The sequence below is a fragment of the Felis catus genome, chromosome E2 (genome assembly GCF_018350175.1).
Source record: "Felis catus isolate Fca126 chromosome E2, F.catus_Fca126_mat1.0, whole genome shotgun sequence".
NCBI classification, from domain to species: domain Eukaryota; kingdom Metazoa; phylum Chordata; class Mammalia; order Carnivora; family Felidae; genus Felis; species Felis catus.
In genome coordinates this window covers 22553962-22574887 of record NC_058382.1, presented here as the reverse complement: position 1 = coordinate 22574887, position 20926 = coordinate 22553962, and the positions used below count along the sequence as shown (strand labels likewise).

At 35.3% G+C, this 20926-nt stretch overlaps 1 protein-coding gene across 5 annotated transcripts in view; it reads left to right on the top strand.

Moving 5' to 3' along the window:
• Nucleotides 1-20926, top strand: part of URI1 (URI1 prefoldin like chaperone) — a 101441-nt gene that overhangs the window by 50564 nt on the left and 29951 nt on the right. For 4 of the 5 annotated variants that reach the window (XM_019819664.3, XM_023245900.2, XM_019819663.3 and 1 more), the window contains 2 exons: nt 10635-10713; nt 11963-12098. In XM_019819664.3, coding sequence (XP_019675223.2) covers nt 10635-10713; nt 11963-12098 — 215 coding nt within the window. Of the gene's footprint in view, nt 1-6025; nt 6061-10634; nt 10714-11962; nt 12099-20926 lie in introns of those variants that run through there. The other variant, XM_045047089.1, reaches the window with a different exon arrangement.

The window sequence follows — 20926 nt, the reverse complement described above, 5'->3', positions numbered from 1 at the left end:
ATGATCAACTCATGGTGTCATCTGAGTGTTTGCATTTAAACAGCTTATCCTACCCTCTCCCCACCCCCAACTATTTTGAAATGAATCTGAAAATGTATTCCATCTAGAAATACAGTATATATCTTTAAGACATAAAACTTTTAAAAATTTAAACTAAAAATTTTTAAATTTGTCAGTATATATATATTTTTTTAAATTTTTTTTTTCAACGTTTATTTATTTTTGGGACAGAGAGAGACAGAGCATGAATGGGGGAGGGGCAGAGAGAGAGGGAGACACAGAATCGGAAACAGGCTCCAGGCTCTGAGCCATCAGCCCAGAGCCTGACGCGGGGCTCGAACTCCCGGACCGCGAGATCGTGACCTGGCTGAAGTCGGACACTTAACCGACTGCGCCACCCAGGCGCCCCATTTTGTCAGTATATTTATATAGTTCAAAATTTAGGAAGTTCTAAGGGTATAAATGGTGTGTAGTTTTTCTCCTGCCCTTATCCCCCATTTCTCATTTATCTTTGTAAACAACTGTTGTTGCCAGTTTCTTGCAAATCTTTTCAGAAACAGTTTTCATAAAGGATATATGTGTGTGTATATGTATGTAGGTATATGTGTGCATGTGTATTCACCCACGTTTTTATATATTGTTCTCCCACCCTTTTTGGCAAAAATGAAATCAGACTGTATACTGTTCATTTGATTCTATACCTTGGAGTTCATTCTCAATTATTACTTAACTCTTATTCTTTATTTCATTTCCATAAATTTCATTGTTTTTTAAAGGTCTAATTTTTAGAGTTACCAAATAAGTCTTGGTACTGATTTTTTAAAAAATAAATGATGATATTATTAAGAGTATGGCTTTACAACTCAAAATATATTCTTCCCAAGCTGTTAAGTCCATATTTATTATTTCTTAATAAAATTACTCCAAAACTTAGTGGCTTAAAACTATGACCATTTGTTTGTATATGATTCTGTGGATGTACATATTGGGCTTGACTTACCTGTTTTGTCCTTCTGCTACTCTTGTTTGAGCTCAGTTGTGTGGTTGCAGCCTTTTGGTGGCTGTGTCAGCTAAGGTGTCCAAAATGGCCTCACCCATAGGCCACAAGTTTGGCGGCTAGTGCTGGTTGTTAGCTGGGCCTCTCTCTCCACGTGCTCTTCTATCTGGTTCACTTTACATGGTGATCTCAGGGCAGCAAGAATGGAAGCTGCCAGGCCATATCCCGTTGGTCAAAGGAACTCACAGTCAGCCTGGATTCAGAAGGTGGGAAATAGGCTCCAGTTGGTGGGAGGAGTGAAGAATTTATGGTTATTTTTAATGCATCATAGGTATTTACTTGTATTGAATATGTCCCACAAGAAAAAAGTGCCATTACTTGTGTTGACTTGTGAGAATTTAATGAAATATGGCATGTGATGCCTGGCACATACATACACATCATATGTCTGTTAGGCATTGTTTGTAACCATAAATTGGATGCATATGAATTGTGAACACTTCACTGTCATGCTTCCTTTAAATCATGTTAAGAGAGTTTTAAGTAATAAAGATACCTACAAAATTACTTGAAGCAGACTTAAATGAAAATACAGAAAAAGGCATTTTATGTTGTTCAAATATTTAATTTTGGAAAGAATAGATTTAAATATGGGCATACAAATGCTGAAACACTTGAGCATGTGAATTTTATTTATTTTATTTTTAAATTTTTATATAAACTCCAGTTAGCTAACATACAGTGTGATAGTTTCAGGTGTACAGTCTAGTGATTCAACACTTACGTGTGACACCCAGTGCTCATCATAAGAATTTTGAGAGAGGGATTCTAAAGCAAATACTTGGTATTTGTTATTTTTTTCAAAGGAAAAAATACTGTTGGGTAACTAGTTTCTGGTACGGTCTATAGTCAAAGTATATAGTGGGCAATAACCAGAAAGCATACCTAAATAGTTAAAAACACAGATGAAGATTTGTTTTTTGTTTTTGTTTTTTTTGGGATTCCTCTTTCGAGTCAGGCGGTGTGGATGGATGGATGTGTATATCTATCTCTGTCTGAGGTTTTTAGGGATTCTTTGCCCCACAGAAGCACCGAGCTGTTTCATAACAGTGCTATGTAGTCTGTGGTATATTTCTCATGAATTACCTGAAACAGTGCTTTCCTGACTTGATTTCATCTACTTATATAAAACTTGTTTTATTTTATTATGCATAATCTATGAAATACTGATTTGCACGCATTTAAAACTTTAAATTTATTCATGGTGATGACTTCATTTTTCAGTGTCAGGTAAATTTCAAAACCATGTTTTTCATAGTTCCCATTTTACTGACCAAAAGTTTTTAGTCACTATTTTGTATAGGGCCTTCTCTTTGGGTTTTTTCATTTTCATGTGTCTTCCCTACTCCCATCCTCACCCCCGGTAGAGCAGGGAGCAACTTCCAAACTTCTGAAGATTTTCCGTGCTTCTGTTGTTGGAATCTCTGTAGTTATTTAACAAAGTGTCCTTAGGAACAAGGGACAGAGGGAGGAATCATATATAGTAATCCCTTTCTTGGCCACTCTTAAGTTCCTGCATAGTTTTGTTTTTCTGTTTTTGTTTTTTTAATGGTATGGTACCTTAGTACTGAATGTGGGACGTTAAGTAAGTTTTGGAATTTCTGCATGTGATGTTTCAAAACAAATTAAGTTGCAAAAAAAAAGATTCAAATTGAATGTTTTTTTTTTATTAAAAAATTTTTTTAAGTTTATTTTTGAGAGAGAGCAACAGAGCATGAGCAGGAAAGGGGCAGAGAGAGGGAGACACAGAATCTGAAGCAGGCTCTAGGCTCCAGGCTCCAGGCTCTGAGCTGTCAGCACAGAGCTCAACGCAGGGCTTGAACCCACCGGCTGTGAGATCATGGCCTGAGCTGAAGTCAGATGCTCAACCGACTGAGCCACTCAGGCACCCCCAAATTGTTTTAAGGATGATATTTTCATTAAAAAAAAATTTTTTTTTTTTTAACGTTTATTTATTTTTGAGACAGAGAGAGACAGAGCATGATCAGGGGAGGGGCACAGAGACAGGGAGACACAGAATCCGAAGCAGGCTCCAGGCTCTGAGCTGTCAGCACAGAGCCTGACACGGGGCTTGAACTCACAGACCGCGAGATCATGACCTGAGCCGAAGTCGGCCGTTTAACCCACTGAGCCACCCAGGCACCCCTAGGGTGATATTTTTAAAAGCAGAATCTGAATTAGGTTTTTAATTTTTTGTCCTGAGTATAAAATGAATACACATATATAGAAAGGTTGAAATAAGAATAGAATAATGATAAATTTACTCATAATTCTAAAGAGAAACTAATTCTCCCTCTTTTTAAAACATTTTGTTTTATTTGCTTCAGCTTCTTAATTCTGTATGTGTATTTATGTCACCAAGGTCAAACTGTAAATGCTTTTGTTTTTTAAAAAAGTTAATGGTTTTTAAATTGCTGTTAGAATTTGTTACTTCTAGTAGTCCCCTAGCCTTTGTATCATTTTTGTAAGAGCCACAGTAGTTTAATGCTTGATGGTTTTCTGAAAATAAAATGGAAAATAATGCATTATAGAGGATTTTTTTTATAGGGGAGTTGTTTTTTTTTTTTTTAAATAAAAGGGAATTTTTTAAGGGATTTTACAAAAATCCCTAAGTACATCTTGTCATTTATAACATAGTCTTTGATTATGTATTATTCACGGTGTTCATATGTACATTGTTTGGCTCACAGTTTCCCACATCACCTTAAATCCAGTGACTCTGATTGATGCTACATCTCAATTTGATTTGGCATACATAATAACTTTTCAAAATCCTCTTCTTAACTGTATTGTTTGACAGCTACATCTCCTTGCGTTTTGAGGTTTTTCATTTTCTATTCATGTTAATTTATTTTTTTATAAGACAATATACAATAAAACTTTTAAGCACTGAAGAGTACCATGTGGGGGTAAAGGTGTGAATATGACAACAACTGCTTGACCAAGAGGTGGAGCACTCAGTGATAATCCAAAGTCTTGTTCCTTTTTGAGGTACAAAAGTCTAAATTCTGATACACTAAAGATACTTGAGGGTGACTAAGGAAAATGTAGGCGGTAAAAAAATTGAGGCATGAGTACAGTTTAATATTTTTACTAATTTATATTGAACTTGACTACATTGGCAGTGGTTTTCCTGTTTTTATTTAAATTAACTGAGTTAAAGATACTTTTGAGAATTTTACATATTTAAAAACAGGATTGCTCTTTTTTTCTGTTACAAGACCTCTTAAAAAAAATTATGACCTCAAGGGATTTATGAGTGGCTTCTACTGAAATTATATGCAGATTATAGGGCCTTTTATTCTATCAGGAAAGAATCTAGTAGGGTTTTTTAATCATTTTATTTTATTTTTAAATTTTTTTAATGTTTATTTTTGAGAGAGCATGCACTTGTGTGCACAAACGGGGGAGGGGCAGAGAGAGAGGGAGACACAGACTCCAGGCTCTGAGCTGTCAGCACAGAGCCCAACACCGGATTTGAACTCATGGACCGCAAGATCATGACCTGAGCCAAAGTCGGACGCTCAACCGACTCAGCCACCCAGGCGCCCCAAGAATCTAGTGTTTTTATCAGTTTCTCATAGGTATCAGTGACCTTAAATGGCTGTGAACCACTGCTCTAGGAAAACAACATACAAAAAGTTTTCTTTTTTCTTTTTTTAAATATTTTTTTTTTCAACGTTTATTTATTTTTGGGACAGAGAGAGACAGAGCATGAACGGGGGAGGGGCAGAGAGAGAGGGAGACACAGAATCGGAAACAGGCTCCAGGCTCCGAGCCATCAGCCCAGAGCCTGACGCGGGGCTCGAACTCATGGACCGCGAGATCGTGACCTGGCTGAAGTCGGACGCTTAACCGACTGCGCCACCCAGGCGCCCCTCTTTTTTCTGAAATATACTTTAGAAATAAAGCATAGAAAGTTGAAAACAAAATGACAAAACCTATAAATTAGAATCCAGAATGGCACAAACATTCAGAGCTTAAGTGAGTTATAAACTTGTAGCTAAATTCATCTTTTCTGAAAGGCTTTTTTTCTGATTTGGTACAGAAATATGTATCAGTTGTAAAAAACTTGGAAAATAAACAAAATTAAAATTATCTATACTCATCACCCAAAGCTAACTGAACCAGGAATCACTTTGGGGCATTTCTTTCACACTTAGAGTGATGTGTTTTTGTGTAATTTTTAAATGTTCTTCACATTTGCATCTCATTTTATTCTTAGAGTGAAAGAACACTAATGAATGAAGAAACAGGTACCCATGATAACTGACAAGTCTGAAGTCACATGTACATGTTTGTTGGTAGAACACTCGAAACAATTTCCTTAGTCCCAGCTTTGCTGTGTATAATCCATTGTACTCTGTTGTCTTATTGTTGAGACGTTAAATTGAGGAAATCTAGCAGAATGTTAGCTGCATCTGTCTCTCTTGGATAATTTTCTTTTGTTAACTTTAGAAAAATTAGAAGTATTTATATTTAGGTTCATTTTTGTATCTGTTTCTAATAAAGTTTTTTGCTGGATTCATAAGTATAAAGAACATGGAATATTTCATCAGTGTCTTCTGGTAGCATAAATTTCCTAGGTATAAAGAGTTGAGAAAAAGGAGTATGCCACCATATTGCCTGAATTTTGTTGTAGATTTCATTTAATGGTATTTTGCCTTAACCATTTAAAAAAAAGTAATAGAAATTTAACACAGATACATTTTAATCTTTAATGTGTCTCCCTTCTCACCCAAATTGTAGATCCTTTACAATGTAAATCCTCCTTTCAAGAATGTTTTCATTGTTTAATATAACCTTAACAATTTATTTAGACTTTTTAAGAGAATACTTTGAAAAAAAATCATTATTATTCCTTTCTTTAGTAATAAGAAGACTTTCCTCTTTACCTGTATATAATCTGTGCCTATATTTTCTTAATTTTAGAGATAAAAGCCCAGGCATCCATCAAGCTAGTGGGTTTTTAACAAAGAAGCAATGCAAAGAAATAAAACAAGGCATGTTATATTTGAGTGATGATCCCTGCAGCATATGGCATAAGGCTTGGTAGCAGAGGAGAAACTCAATAAATGGTGAAATGAATTAAAACAAAGATTTTCTTGAATTCTTAACAGGAAGTTCTAATGTGGGTATGATGGACTAAAAATCATTTCTAAATAAGATTGTATAGTTACTTAGATTCCAGAATCTTTGGGTTTTATAATTTCTTAAATTAAAAACTTAAAATAACTCTGTCCCAGATTAATCCAGATATTAATGTGAATGTAAAGCCCTTTTCCTTCCCGCAACCCCCCCCGCCCCCCCCCCCCCCCCCCCCCCAATAATCATTTGATGTTTCCTGCTTTTTATGTTTAGGGCATTAAGTAAAGGAGAGAGAATGGAGATTTAAAAAAACCCAAAAAACCCTACAGGCTTAATGTCACTATTTCTGCCTATTCCAGCTTACTACTTTTAGTTGAAAATTAGCAAAATCTTATTTCAATCGGTTATTTAAATTTTATTTCCTTTTTTATTATATAAAGATGAATGTTGGTTTGGAGACTTTCTTCTTCCCTCAAACAAGGAATATAGAACTTTTTTTCTTTACAAAGATTTGTCAGTTGCATTTAAGAAGAAGATTAAAAATATGGACTCACTCTCATATTCCCTCCATCTCCTTTTTAATATTTTATTATGAAAATCTTCAAACATACAGAAAAGTTGAAAGAATTGTGTAGGTGAACCTTGATCATATACCTATCCTTATCTCAAGCCGTTAATCCCTTTTTCCCTGATGCATTTCAAAGTAAGTCAGTGTACTTCACCTGTAAATACTTGAGCATTCACATCATTTAACTTGCTCTCATACTTTTCACAGTTTTATGAAAATAAGGTGTTTCTTATGGGATTTCTCCTGATTCATCCTTAAGGTTAAAGCTAATTTGTAGTTGTGCTATGTCCTTCTTTGCTTCTGCTTTTTAAAACAAAAGGTGCTTTTCAAGGCGTATAGCACATGATTAGCAAGATTCAGAAGAAGATTATAAAGTTTCTTACATATGACTTAGTGCAGTGCTTTAGTTCTTATTTAACTTTTAAAAAGATTTTTAGGTGGGGCGCCTAGGTGGCTCGGTCGGTTAAGCGTCCGACTTCGGCTCAGGTCATGATCTCACGGTCCGTGAGTTCGAGCCCCACGTCGGGCTCTGTGCTGACCGCTCAGAGCCTGGAGCCTGTTTCAGATTCTGTGTCTCCCTCTCTCTCTGCCCCTCCCCTGTTCATGCTGCCCCTCCCATGTTCATGTTCTCTCTCTGTCTCAAACATAAATAAACGTTAAAAAAAAAAAAAAAAGATTTTTAGGTAATCTCTATACCCAACATAGGGGCTTGAATTTACATGGGATCAAGAGTCACATGCTCTACTGACTGAACCAGCCAGGCACCCTGAATTCTTATTTTCTATAAGGAAAATTGCAGGAGGATATCTGTTGTAAATTAAATCTTCTTTATTAGATAACTTCTAAAAGTTAAGAATCGAAGCCTGAACCTAATCTGTAAGTATCAGATATGATGAAGACCTCCAGGTCTATATATTATAAGTAAGTAGGCTTGAGTGGTTTATCTCTGATGATATCTGTGTTTTATTTCCATTTGAAAAAAAATTAAGCAATTCCCTCTTCTGAATACATATTTAAATATGACTACAGTGTCTAAAAAGTATGTGTTTCTAAGTAGTAAAATAGAAAAAACAAACTCTTCAAATTTTGGTGCAAATAAAGATCCCCTACTTACCTTCTGTAACACAATAGTTCTTAGATTCATTCTTGTATTTTCTGCTGCATAGGCTTTATGATCTTTAATGGGATTATTTAATCCCTATTAGAGAGACTATTTGTAGAATAGACAAACTCTTTGACCAAAGTGCTTGATCCTGGATATTTCTACTAGTGGGACCTTTAGAGAGTTTCCCAAGCCATAATTTCTCCCAGGGACACTGCTTGTCTCCTACTTGCCTTCCTTCAGAAAATAATTCTGCATGGGCTGCATTTTAAATTTTTTCTTTTCTTTTTGTTTTTGTATTTTTAGAAAACAACTCTGAATTTATAAATAGCAACTCTGATCTTAAACTGTTCTCCAGTATATCCACAGTATATCACTAGAGAGAATCAGTGATACGTTTAAAACTGAACATACTTGATTTGGAATATTGACATGGATCTCGTCAGTGGTTCAATCTACTATTCTTTTAATATACAAAAGAGATGTTTTAGGGAGTCTCCTTTTTCCAGGTGTAGTTACTAAAATAAAACATACTGAATGCTAACTTTAGTTTTTTTTAATCTTATATATTTATTTTTATTTGGTTTATTTTTATTTACTTTTTTTATTTTTATTTTTATTTATTTAAAATTTTTTAAAAAAACATTTTACTTATTTTTGAGAAGCAAGAGAGCACAAGAGTGAGCGTTGTGCGGGAGGAGCAGAGAGAGAGGGAGACAACAGAATTTAAAGGAGGCTCCAGGCTGCATTGAGTTGTCAGCACAGACTGACGTGGGACTCGAACCCACCACATGAGATCATGACCTGAGTTGACGTCAGATGCTCAACCGACTGAGCCACTCAGGCGCCCCTAATACTAGCTTTTTAGCAGTCGCAGAAACATTTAGACATCTAAGCTGATGTATAGTCCTTGAGCATTTGCTGAATTACTTATCTAAAACATACAAACTGTTAGTGTTTGTTAGATTTAATAATGAGTGTTTACTATGTGCAGGTATTGTACCAAATCAGTTCTTTATAGGCAGTATCCCATTTATTGCTCACACCAACCCTATCTCCAGAAGCCCCCTGAATGGTAACATTTAGCTCTACTGTACTTCAAGAAGTCCTGCTCTTTGTATCAAGTTGAATGAATTTAACACAATGGAATTTTACCTTAGTGGGTAATAGTCTTTCTTGAAAATTTTTAAATTGGTGTTTTTTGATAGCTCATGAAGGATATTAGATACTCAACATAGATGTTATTGCTAAACCCTTTTTCTCTCTCTTGAACCTGAGAGATAGTTAGGCATTATTCAGGTTTTTACCCCTGAAGATGTTAAGACTAGGGTTAGTCTTAACTGGAGCTGGATTCACCCCCTAGCCTGACTTCAAAGCCAAGCTCTTTCTGGTATGTAGCCCTGGGCATGAAGCCTTTTTAAATCATTTTATTTTTATAAAACTTATCCAGAAGGATGATTTTTTTCCCCCTTAAACAAATAGAATAAAGACATTTTATGTTTATAAAATATTTTGAGGGAACATTTTACAAAAGCACTTGAACACTAGAAAATAAAAAAGCTCGCGTGAAAGAATGTAGGTCAGAAGACCTAGGATAAATTCATTGCTTGCTGCTTTTTTGATCAAGGCAATCTGATTTCTCTTAAATTGTGGTTTTCCCATCTTCCTTCTACTTTTTTTGAATAAGGAAAATGTTGATGAGTGACATTTACTACAGGAATATTTTTAGGATGAATAACATAGTATATAAGTGAAATTCCTTGATATTTTTCAGACCAAATAATTTTTATTAATTATGCTCCTCTTGCTTTATGGGCACGGAGGAGTAAACTGAAATCAATTCCAGGATGTTTTTAGAGCAGTCATTTTTATTATCTGGAGAGCGATTATCTGTGTTGCAATTTATTCTAATTTCAGTTTGGCAATATCTACATGTTTTTAAAAATTACTTGCTGAATTGGTGAGTTTTTGTTATTTTTTTGTAAGTTGGAAACACCCCTTTGCTTTAAAATTTTGCTGTGCACACACTGGTTTAGCCTGCAGCCTATACTCGCAAAGAACCCTTTGAAAACCTAATTTTCAGAGAAGGTTTGAAAACAGGCATCTGCATGAAGGACTGTTCATTTCCAACAGGTGTAAGAACTGGGTTCATAATGTGGAAACATATGACCATCTCTGCTCCTGTATCTTTTGGTTGTTTGAAATTAATTTATTAGGTAGCTCTGTCTTGGTATACCTGAAACAGGCTCCAAAGCCACATTTGTATTACCTCTACCTAGTGTTTTCTAGCTCCTGGTTGATTCTCCCTCACCTTAATCACATTAGTATGAATAACTGAAGGGTTATTACACAGTTTTCAGCTTTAAGGTTTCAGAGGACTGAAGCATCTGGTCGAATTTTGGGTTTATGCTTTCTGCTCTGCAGCCAGAGCTTATTTCCTCAAGTTTTATTAAATCCCTTCTTCCTTCATTGTAAGTCCCTCTTTTCTCTAAACATCAGGCCCTTCCTCAGTAGTATCTCCTTTATTTACATATTTTATTTAGTTCAGATGATCTTCTACCTTACGAAACACTAATTCTCAAGACGTGTGTTCTAGTTCTAAAACCAAAGTCCTTGAAAGGCTTAATTCTTTGATAACTGTATGGTTGAATAATGCCACTGCTAAGCTTGGTAAACATAGGATTTTAAAATTAAAAAATACTTTAATATTTAAATTGCTAAAATTGGGTTTTTGATTAGTTTGTCTTTTGATACGTAGTCTACTCGAGGAATTGCTAATTTGTGTGTTCATTTAGTATCTGCTATTTTTTCATCAACAGGAAGAAGGTAGATAATGACTATAATGCTCTTCAAGAAAGACTCAGTACCTTGCCTGATAAGTTGTCTTATAATATCATGGTATGTTTGGTGTGTTGCTTTTAAAGTAGTATGCTGTTTCTTATAAAGATACTATGTAAAGTAAGATGTTTCTTTGCTTTATGTATATTGATTCACAAATTGACAAGCTAATAGTATCTGAAGTAACTACCATAGCAAGAGAAGTTGTTTTACTTTAAAACAATCCACTAATTGTTGTAATAGTTGGTATTTACTTTTTTCTTTTTTTTTCAGATTTATATTAAATTATCACATTTTGGTAACACAAATGGCATAAATGTTAGAACAAAATTTGACAGATTTGGTATGCAAATTTACTTGTGTTAGAAAACTGTAATTAAGACAGAAATATGGCACTTAGTCGTTTCCTGGTAGCCAGAGCAGGAATAGACCATAATGTTGTATAATTCACAGAATTACATCCTAGAACATTGATTTTTTTATAAAAAGGTACTGCTGATTTTTGTCTGAGTGATCTTCGTATTGACATAGTGATCTATTTGTGAGCCCTGGATTAGATTCTTTCATTGCATGAATTTTCTTTTTCATGAAGACTTTGTTCTTAATTGCACTAGCCCAAATGTTTTGTAAATGTATTGTTCTTTATTATACTAGCCCAATTATTTTGTAAAATTTGTAGACTCATTAAAGCTATTTGTTAATTCCAGCTTTGTTTAAAAATGGTTATTTTTTTAGAAATAATTTTCAGTTTTTTTAATCAAAGGTATTCTTTATTAACTTAATATTTCATTATTAGTTTGCTTTCATTTAGATTTATGAATGAACACAAAGTATAAACATTCAGAGACAGTGCTAATTTCTCTGAAAGCTTATGTAAATGTGCAGATTGCTTTTCTTGTTTTAACATTGATTTATTAAACTAAAGCAATTTTGTATATGTTTTCCTAGTGTAACTTTAATGTTAAATTTCTATGAAGTTGACATTTTTTCTTAGTGTCAGCACAGAGCTTTTTAATGCTAAGTGTGTCATAAAATGTATTTTTTAGTGTTTTTAATTTTTTTGCCTCCCTTCCTCTCTCCCACATCCATCCCCTCTCCCTCCCTCCCTCCCTCCCTCCCTCCCTCCTCTCTCTCTCTCTCTCTCTCTCTCTCTCTCTCTCTCTCCCTCTCCCTCCCTCCCACATCCATCCTCCCTCTCTCTCTCTCTCTCTCTCTCTCCCACATCCATCCTCTCTCTCTCTCTCTCTCTCTCTCCCTCCCACATCCATCCTCTCTCTCTCTCTCTCTCTCTCCCTTCTTTCAACAATAGGTACCATTTGGCCCCTTTGCCTTCATGCCAGGAAAACTTGTCCATACTAATGAAGTCACCGTTTTACTTGGGGACAATTGGTTTGCAAAATGCTCAGCAAAGCAGGCTGTGGGCTTAGTCGAGCATCGGAAAGAACGTATGTACCAGTTACAAATAATGTATCCCTGCTGGATGTTTATTAGTTCACAAAGTGCCAAGCTGATACTAAAAGTATTGTTCATGATGTATTAGTCCAGACTATTTGTGATTCCGTTGAACTGTAGGTAGTTTGAGTAGAACCAACATTTGAGAATGTAAGCTGGAGAATGGAACATCTGAGTTGGAAAACCCACCCACATTAGTATGTTTTCAGAAATTACAAAGTATAAAAGTTGTTAATATGTGGTTTTATGAGTAGAAGTTGGGAAGACATAAGATTTGGGGTCATTTTACATTTTATAATTTGTTTCAGGTGCTTCCATAAACTTGCTTTTAATTCTTTAGTACACAGAAGGAATTTCCTTTTCTTGTTGAACTAAGAGAGATACCTATTAGCAAAAGTAGAAACAATTTTTAAACATGCTTTTTGGTTTAGAAGAAGTCATATTTTCATCTTACAGAGGAGTCCAGGTGTGGAGAAGTTGCTACCCAAAACAGGGCCCTTATACTTGTTCAGTGATTTGAGGCCTCTGCCTCATTTTATTGAGGTGGTTCTTTAAGTTTTGTTTATCTGTGATACTGTTTGTTGGTGTATACATATGCACATATACATGTTGTAATTGGATGGGTTTGGCTTCAGTTCTAGCGTAGTTGCATTTTAAAATTAGATTTATTTAATATCTATGTTTTTATTTCTATAAAGCTTAAATTGATAGTATAATATCACCCCTACCTGCTTTTTAACCTTCTAGTTAAATGTGTGTTTGAAAATAAATTTTTGAGGATTCTTCTGTATAAATGAGGTCATATAGATAAAAAGCGGCTGAGTTTTCTAAAGCTGAAATTATTTCTCTTATACATTTGAGTGGGTACTAGTTAGAGAACTCATTTACTCAGTGAAATTGTGGGATCTATATTTGGATACTCTAATTGCAAATCAACTCCTATAAGTTTATAATTGATAACATATTTTGATCTTTTGTGACACTAATCAGAATCTTATTGTTAGGCCTGTATATAATTTCTAGCAATGGTAATTCTTTTGGTATTACTTCATGAAAATAAGTCATGTACATTAGAGGAAAAAGAATGAGCATAATTCTTTCTTAAAGGCCTTCCTTAGTGGGGAAAGCATTCTTATTTACTAGGGTGGCTCTGCTGATATGAAATCAGTTCATAGTCTGTTGAATGTTGTTCATTTTGATTATCATATGGATATTTCAGCAAAGAAATCTTTAGAAATCAGTTATGACTTCATATATTAATGAGAGAATGCTTCTAGTAGAATAGAGCTCTAGAATAGAGAAGCATGTTTTGGTAAATCATTTTCCATTGTTAAAAATGTTTTTTGGGAAATGACCAAACATGACTTTTGGGATCAGTGTTGATAAAAAATAATTTTCAGAATACATACCTATACATTACATTTGAGAACCTATTACAAATTCTGAAAAGTTGTTTTCCGCACACAGTTTTATACTCATTTTAATAACTAAAGAAAATGTTTAGATATATTGTGATATCTAACATTTATTAAGAAAAGATACTTTATTTTTCTTATGGAAGAAGAAATATAACAAATTAAACACACAGTCACCTACCTCACTGTTGACAGAGTAATTGGAGAAGGTGGAGGGAGGTCTGCATGTTTCAAAAGTAGTCAAAATTAAGGACAAGAATGGACTTACAAAAGGATTCAGAGGAGGTGTCTCTAAAGGAGATGATCTTTAAGAGTGGCCCATTCTTTTGTGCTCACATCTTGCATTTTTGCCACTTAACATGAATATGATCAGCTTTTTAAAATTTTTTCAAAAATTTTAAGATTATTAGAGTGAAATTGACTTTTTAGTTTGGTATACTGTTCCGTGAATCACGACATAAGTAAAGATTTATTTAACCATTGCCACTATCAGAATATAGGATACAGGATACACTAGTCAGGGCAAACTCCCTCATGCTTTCCCTTTGTGGTCACACCCTACCTTTGTAAGACCTGACAATCACAATCTGTATCTATTACTATTAATTTTACCTTTTCCAGAATGTTGTAACCTTCTGAGACTGACTTCTTTCACTCACCATAATGCCTCACTTAAGTTGTACTGTGTATGAAAAGGTCATTCTTTTTTACTGCTCAGTATTTTTCCATTATATTCACGTACCACAGTTTTTCTGTTCATCCATTAGAGGACATTTGGTTTGCTTTCATTTTCTGGAATTACGAACAGAGCTGACATGAACCTTTGTGCTTTGTGTTACTATTAAATTTCTTTGCTGTTGATAAAACACCTACAAGTTAGATTACTAGGTCATATGGTGAGTGTGTGTTTAGTTTTTAAGAAACTTTCAAGCTCTTTTCCAGAGAAGCTGTATTGTGTAACATTCCCCCAGTCCTAGCAGGTATGAAAGCCCTAGTAGCTTTGTGTCCTCACCAGCATTTGGTGTTATTTTTAAAAATTTAAGCCATTTCAGCAGATGTAAAGCGGTTTTAATTTATATTTCCCTAATGGCTAATGATGTTGAGCATTGATTCATGTACTTACCTGTCATTTATGTATCCTCTTTGATCTGTTGAAGTCTTTTGCTCATTTTTAAAAGTTTGGTTGTATTTTGTCTTACTCTTGAGTTTTGAGAGTTCTTCATATATTCTGGATACAAGTTGTTGGTTAAATATGTGATTTGCAAATATTTTCCTCAGGATGCATCTTGTCTTTTTATTCTCATAACAGTTTATTTCCAGAGCAAAGTTCTTAATTTTGAAATCTAGTTTATTTGTTTCTTTTATGGATGATGTGTTTGGTGTCATATCTAGAATGCTTTACCTAATCTCAGTTCATGAAGATTTCCTGTTTTCTTCGATAAAATGTTTATAGTTGAACATTTTATACTTGCATCTGTGACCCATTTTAAGTTAATTTCCGTACAAGGTGTGAGGTTCAAGTCTCAATATTTTTACGTATGGATGTCTGGTTGTTCTAACATCATTTGTTGCAAATCCTTTCTTCATTCAGTTGCCTTTGTACTTTTGTCAAAAGTGAATTAGTAGTCCACATCACAAAAGGATACCATTTCATCCCAACTAGAATAAGCTGTAATTAAAAAGACAGACAATAACTTGTATTAGAGAGGATATGGAAAACTCAAACCTCATATGTTGCTGGTGGGAATGTAAATTGGTGTAGCCACTTTGGAAAACAGTTTGGAATTTTTCATAAAGTTAAACATTGAGTTTACCATATAGTTCTTTTCCACACCTAGGCAGTATACCCAAGAGAAAGTAAAAACATGCAGGGGCGCCTGGGTGGCGCAGTCGGTTAAGCGTCCGACTTCAGCCAGGTCACGATCTCGCGGTCCGTGGGTTCGAGCCCCGCGTCGGGCTCTGGGCTGATGGCTCAGAGCCTGGAGCCTGTTTCCGATTCTGTGTCTCCCTCTCTCTCTGCCCCTCCCCCGTTCATGCTCTGTCTCTCTCTGTCCCAAAAATAAAATAAACGTTGAAAAAAAAAATTAAAAAAAAAAACAAAAACGTGTCTGCACCGAAACTTGTACATGAATATTAGTAGCATTATTCGTAATAGCCAAAAAGTGTAAACAACCTAAATGTCTGTCACCTAGTGAATAGATAAATGTGAATGTTGTTTGGCAAGAAAAAGAAATGTGCCTTGAAAACAATATGGTAAATGAAAAAAGCTACAAAAGACTACATATTATATGATTCCGTTTATATGAAATATGTAGAATAGGCAGTCTATAAAACAAAAACTCTATTAGTGGTTACTTAGGGCTAGGAAGGTATGGGGGAAATTGGAGAGAGACTTCATTTCTTTGAAAAGGTTATATTTGGAGATGGCACAAAATTTAAAGGATTTCTTTGAAAAATAAGTATCCCTTCTCCTGTCCCTTAGCATCCATTTGGTCAACTTGGAGACATTACTGTTATCAGGATCATACCATTTTGTGTGTTTGCATCTAAAGACTTATGCATTCCTAACCCATTATATACACACCTACTGAAATGGTAGCATGTTTTTTTTTTACATCTTGCTATCTTTGTTAATGGCTGCAGAGCGTTGTATGGGTATGACATAATTTATTTAGCTACTCCTTTTTTGATCATAATGGTAAATAATAAGATTATCTCCCACTCAACTGACTTCCCTCCTTTTCCCCCATTCTCCCTCACCTTTTCTCCCTCTATTCCTTCTTTCCATCTGTTTATTGTGGTAAATTATACATAAAGTTTATCATTTTAGCCATTTTTAAAGGTACAGTTTGGTGGTATTAAGTGTATTTATGGTGGTGGTTTAACCATAATCACTATCCATCTCAAGAACTTTTTCATTTTCCCAAACTGAAACTCTGTATTATAAACAAAAACTCCTCATTCCTCCCTCCCAAGTAGCACCCGGTAAGCAATATTCTACTTTTTCTGTCTGTGAAATTTGTTTATTCTAGATACCTGATATAAATAGAATCATAATATTTGTCTTTTAGTGACTAGCTCATTTCACTGAGCATAATGTTTTTAGGATTCATCCATGTTGTAGAATGCATCAGAATTTCCTTCCTTTTTAAGGTTGAATTATATTCTATTGTATATATATATATATATATATATACATTTTGTTTATCTGTTCTTATGTCAGTGGTCACATGGGTTGTTTTTACCTTTTGGCTGTTGTGAACATGGGTGTAAAAAATATCTGTTCAATTCTCTGCTTTTGACTGAGGTATATATTCAAAAATGGAATTGCTAGGTTGTATGGTAATTCTATTTTTTTTGATTCAATAATTTTAATGTTCATTCTTGATATTAAAAATTAAATAGGACTAGATAGACATTTCCTTAGCCTGATATATATTTATATATCTCAGCCAAGAAGACTGCTTGCCAAATGGCTTGCCAAATGACTTGCCAAATGACAAGCACTCCCAATAAAGAACATGGCAAAAACTTCCATTTTTACTAAAATTATCTAACATAGGTCTGAAGGCACTAGTCAATAATTCTGAATAAGAAGAATCATCAGGGGACTTGAGCAGTCACAGAAAATCTTACTATAAAGCTATTGTAATTAAGAAATATATAGACACTGGAACAGAATAGAGAACACAGAGGAATCCACACATGTATGTAAATCTGAAAAAAGACAGAAATGCCATTGCAGGTCAAGAGATAAAGAATAGCTTGTTCAATAAATGCTACCAAGTAGGACTGCTGGGTAGAATACAGGATGCTCAGTTAAATTTAATTTTCAGATAAACAACAAATAATTTTTTAGTATGCATGTCCAAAATATTGCATGGGACATACTTATACTAAAACATTATTCATTTTTATCTGAAATTCAAACTAAACTGGTTATTTTATGTATTTTTTTATTTGCTAAAATCTGGCAACTCTAGTGCCAGGCCAGTGTTACTCATGTGGACAAAAGTTAAAATGGATTTCTATCTCATTTTCTGAGATAATTCTTTTTTTTTTTTTTTTTCTTTTTTCCACATGGTAGGAGTTTAATCTTATTTTTTTTATTCTGTTTAATTTATTTTTTACATTTACATCCAAGTTAGCGTATAGTGCAACAATGATTTCAGGAGTAGATTCCTTAATGTCCCTTAACCATTTAGCCCACCCCCCCGCCCACAACTCCTCGAATAACCCCGTTTGTTCTCCATATTTAAGAGTCTCTTATGTTTTGTCCCCCTCCCTGTTTTTATATTATTTTTGCTTCCCTTCCCTTATGTCCATCTGTTTTGTCTCTTAAAGTCCTTATATGAATGAAGTCATATGATATTTGTCTTTCTCTGACTAATTTCACTTAGCATACTACCCTCTAGTTGGATTCACGTAGTTGCAAATGGCAAGATTTCATTCTTTTTTTTTTTTTTAATGTTTATTTATTTTTGACAGAGAGAGAGAGAGAGACAGAGCATGAGTGGGAGAGGGGCAGAGAGAGAGGGAGACACAGAATCTGAAGCAGGCTCCAGGCTCCGAGCTGTCAGCACAGAGCCCGACGCGGGGCTCGAACTCACAGACCGCGAGATCGTGACCTGAGCCGAAGTCAGACGCTCAACCGACTGAGCCACCCAGGCGCCCCAAGATTTCATTCTTCTTGATTGCCGAGTAATACTCCATTGTATATATATACCACATCTTCTTTATCCATTCATCCATCTATGGACATTTGGGCTCTTTCCATACTTTGGCTATTGTTGATAATGCTGCTATAAACATTGGGGTGCATGTGTTCCTTCGGAACAGCACACCTGTATCCCTTGGATAAATACCTAGTAGTGCAATTGCTGGGTCGTAAGGTAGTTCTATTTTTAATTTTTTTGAGGAACCTCCATATCCAGAGTGGCTGCACCAGTTTGCATTCCCACCAGCAGTGCAAAAGATCCTCTTTCTCTGCATCCTTGCCAATGTCTGTTGTTGCCTGAGTTGTTAATGTTAGCCATTCTGACAGGCATGAGGTGGTATCTCATTGTGGTTTTGATTTGTGTTTCCCTGATGATGAGTGATGTTGAGCATTTTTTCATGTGTCGGTTGGCCATCTGGATGTCTTATTTTCAGAAGTGTCTATTCATGTCTTTTGCCCATTTCTTCACTGGATTATTTGTTTTTTGGGTGTTGAGTTTGATAAGTTCTTTATAGATTTTGGAGACTAACCCTTTATCTGATATGTCGTTTGCAGATATCTTCTCCCATTCTGTCAGTTGCCTTTTAGTTTTGCTGATTGTTTCCTTTACTGTGTAGAAGCTTTTTATTTTGGTGAGGTCCCAATAGTTCATTTTTGCTTTTGTTTCCCTTGTCTCTGGAGACGTGTTAAGTAAACAGTTGCTGCAGCCAAGGTCAAGAGCATTTTGCCTGCTTTCTCCTTGAGGATTTTGATGGTTTCCTGTCTTACATTGAGGTCTTTCATCCATTTGATTTTATTTTTGTGTATGGTGTAAGTAAGTGGTCCAGGTTCATTTTTCTACATGTCGTTATCCAGTTTTCCCAGCACCAGTTGCTGAAGAGACTGTCTTTATTCCATTGGATATTCTTTCCTGCTTTGTCAAAGATTAGTTGGCCATACATTTGTGGGTCCATTTCTGGGTTCTCTATTCTGATCCATTGATCTAAGTGTCTGTTTTTGTGCCAGTACCATCCTGTCTAGAGGATTATAGCTTTGTAAAAAACAGTTTTTTAATGTTGTATTTATTGTTGAGGAAGAGCCAGAGACAGAGCATGAGTGAGGGAGGGGCAGAGAGAGAAGTGGGACACAGAATCTGAAGCAGACTCCAGGCTCTGAGCTGTCAGCACAGAGCCCAACGCGGGGCTTGAACTCACAAGTGGTGAGATCATGACCTGAGCCGAAGTCAGACACTTAACTGACTGAGCCACCCAGGCACCCCTGATGATTACAGCTTTGTAATACAGCTTGAAGTTCAGGATCCTGATGCCTCCAGCTTTGGTTTCCTTTTTCAAGATTGATTTGGCTATTCGGGGTCTTTTCTGGTTCCATACAAATTTTAGGGATTGTTTGTTCTAGCTCTGTGAAGAGCTGGTGTTATTTTGATAGGTATTGCATTGAATATGTAGATTGCTTTGGGTAGTATTGACATTTTAACAATATTTGTCCTTCTGTCCAGGAGCATGGAATATTTTCCTTTTTTTGGTGTGTCTTCAATTTCTTTCATAAGCTTTCTATAGTTTTCAGTGTATAGGTTTTTCACCTCTTTGGTTAGATTTATTCCTAGGTATTTTATGTTTTTTGGGGCAGTTGTAATTTGGGATCGATTCCTTGATATCTTTTTCTGTTGCTTCATTGTCAATGTGTAGGAATGCAACCAATTTCTGTACATTGATTTTATATCCTACAACTTTGCTGAATTCATGGATCAGTTCTAGCAGTTTTTGGTGGAATCTTTTGGGTTTTCCATATAGAGTATCCTGCCATCTGTGAAGAGTGAAAGTTTGGCCTCCTCCTGGCTGATTTGGATGCCTTTTATTTCTTTGTGTTGTCTGATTGCTGAGGCTGAGACTTCCAATACTGTGTTGAGTAACTGTGGCGAAAGTGGACATCCCTGTCTTGTTCCTGACCTTAGAGGGAGCTTTCAGTTTTTCCCCATTGAGGATGATGTTAGAGTTGGGTCTTTCATATATGGCTTTTATAATCTTGAGGTACAATCCTTCTATCCCTACTTTCTGGAGGGTTTTTATCAAGAAAGGATGCTGTATTTTGTCAAATGTTTTCTCTGCATCTATTGAGAAGGTCATATGGTTCTTGTCCTTTCTTTTATTGATGTGTGAATCATATTGTTTTGCAAATATTGAACCAGCCCTGCATCCCAGGTATAAATCCCACTTGGTCGTGGTGAATAATTTTTTTAATGTATTGTTGGATCTGGTTGGCTGATACCTTTTGAGGATTTTTGCATCCATGTTCATCAGGGAAATTGGTCTGTAGTTCCCCTTTTTAGCGGGGTCTCTGTCTGGTTTTGGAATCAAGGTAATGCTGGCCTCATAGAAAGAGTTTGGAAGTTTTCCTTTCATTTATGTTTTTTGGAACAGCTTCAAGAGAATAGGTGTTAACTCTTCCTTAAATGTTTGGTAGAATTCCCCTGGAAAGCCATCTGGCCCTGGACTCCTGTTTTTTGGGAGATTTTTGATTACTAATTCTAATTCTTTACTGGTTATGGGTCTGTTCGAATTTTCTCTTTCTTCCTGTTTCAGTTTTGGTAGTGTATATGTTTCTAAAAATTTGTCCATTTCTTCCAGATTGCCCATTTTATTGGCATATAATTGCTCATAATATTCTCTTATTATCGTTTTTATTTCTGCTT